General features: G+C 50.0%; 1 protein-coding gene across 2 annotated transcripts in view; it reads left to right on the top strand.

Annotated features, from left to right (window-relative positions):
• LOC107591988 (trafficking kinesin-binding protein 1-like) overlaps window positions 1–1,188 on the top strand; it is a 16,470-nt gene extending 15,282 nt beyond the window's left edge. For both annotated transcript variants that reach the window (XM_016281306.1, XM_016281307.1), the window contains 2 exons: window positions 95–197; window positions 272–1,188. In XM_016281306.1, coding sequence (XP_016136792.1) covers window positions 95–197; window positions 272–1,049 — 881 coding nt within the window. In that variant the 3' untranslated portion in view covers window positions 1,050–1,188. The remainder of the gene's footprint in view (window positions 1–94; window positions 198–271) is intronic.
• The last annotated feature ends 37 nt before the right edge of the window (window positions 1,189–1,225 follow it).

Below are 1,225 nucleotides of genomic sequence, written 5' to 3'. Positions count from 1 at the left end.
TATATATTTAACACACCATTCATAAATTATTCATTTAGATAAAAATAAATGAAAACTCTGTTTGTTTGACTCTCAGCTTTTGTATCTTTTCCAGTGTATTTCCCGGGCAAATGCATGGCTCACACAAGTTCAACCTACACCTTCACCACCTGCAAAATCCTCCATCCGTCTGATGAGCTCACAAGGGTGACACCCAGGTAATGTACTGTCCTGTAACTGAGACAATAACTGACTAACCAATCACCACATAATTTTCTGCTTTTCTGTCCAGTTTAAACCCCGTCCTCACCTCGTCCTGCGTGATGTCAAGCAGTCTGCGCTCGACACCTGCCGCCACGCCGTGTACTCCTCGGCGAATGAGTCTGTCCCAGTCTCAGTCATTCACAAACCTGCGGGACTCCACCAAAACCTTCAGCACATCTTTGGGCCTGGTTCGGCTCCTGCAGGAGAGGGGCATCTCTGCTGCCGTGTACCAGCCTCAGAGCTGGGACAGAGGAAGCGGAGGAGTCCTCTTCTCCACCTCAGTTCTTCCTCCTCCACTTCCCGACCCGAACAGACCCACCACTCCACCAAATTCCCCCACCCGTTGCACTCCCAGCCCAGGTTCAGCGGTTTCTGATGCGGACACCTCCACGCCTTTCTCTTTCAAGAGCCCATCCTATGAAAACTTCTTGGCATCCAAGCCAGCAAGGTCTATTTTGAAAGAGGTGGCAGGGGTGTCTGGGGCTCAGGCTAAAGACTGTGAGAGCCAAACTGATGTCAGTATGTATAGTCTCAACTTGGTTGATAAGCTGAAAAGGTTGGGGTTGGCAAGCCCTGGGGCTTCTGGGGCAACGGGGGGAGGGATTCCAAGGCCAAGCCCACTTATAGGTCCTCTGGGTGGGCTTCGGAGGGCAGGGTCCCCCTTTAATTCACTAAACGAAGGTATGAGGAGGAATCGAAGCTATCCTGCTATGGTTGGGGCCAGTATGGCAATGAAGGGGCCCGGCCCTCAAGGGGACGAAATGCTGTTGGCTCCTAAACTACCCAAGCAAACAAGTCTTAAATAATGAGTTATGCATAATAATGAATCTCACAATCAGTGGATTGTACCTCACTAACTTGCTAACAAATAATTCAAGTCATAACTTGTAATATACACTAAAAAATACTCTCACTCTCACCAGTGATAATCCCCCCCCCCCCCCCCCCCCCCCCCCCAACCCCTCCTTTCTTTCACACACAC

This window comes from Sinocyclocheilus grahami, unplaced genomic scaffold (assembly GCF_001515645.1).
Source record: "Sinocyclocheilus grahami isolate Dianchi unplaced genomic scaffold, SAMN03320097.WGS_v1.1 scaffold149.1, whole genome shotgun sequence".
In the NCBI taxonomy this organism is placed as follows: Eukaryota; Metazoa; Chordata; class Actinopteri; order Cypriniformes; family Cyprinidae; genus Sinocyclocheilus; species Sinocyclocheilus grahami.
Note: the sequence above shows the minus strand (reverse complement) of the source record. Positions and strands in the feature narration are given on the sequence as shown.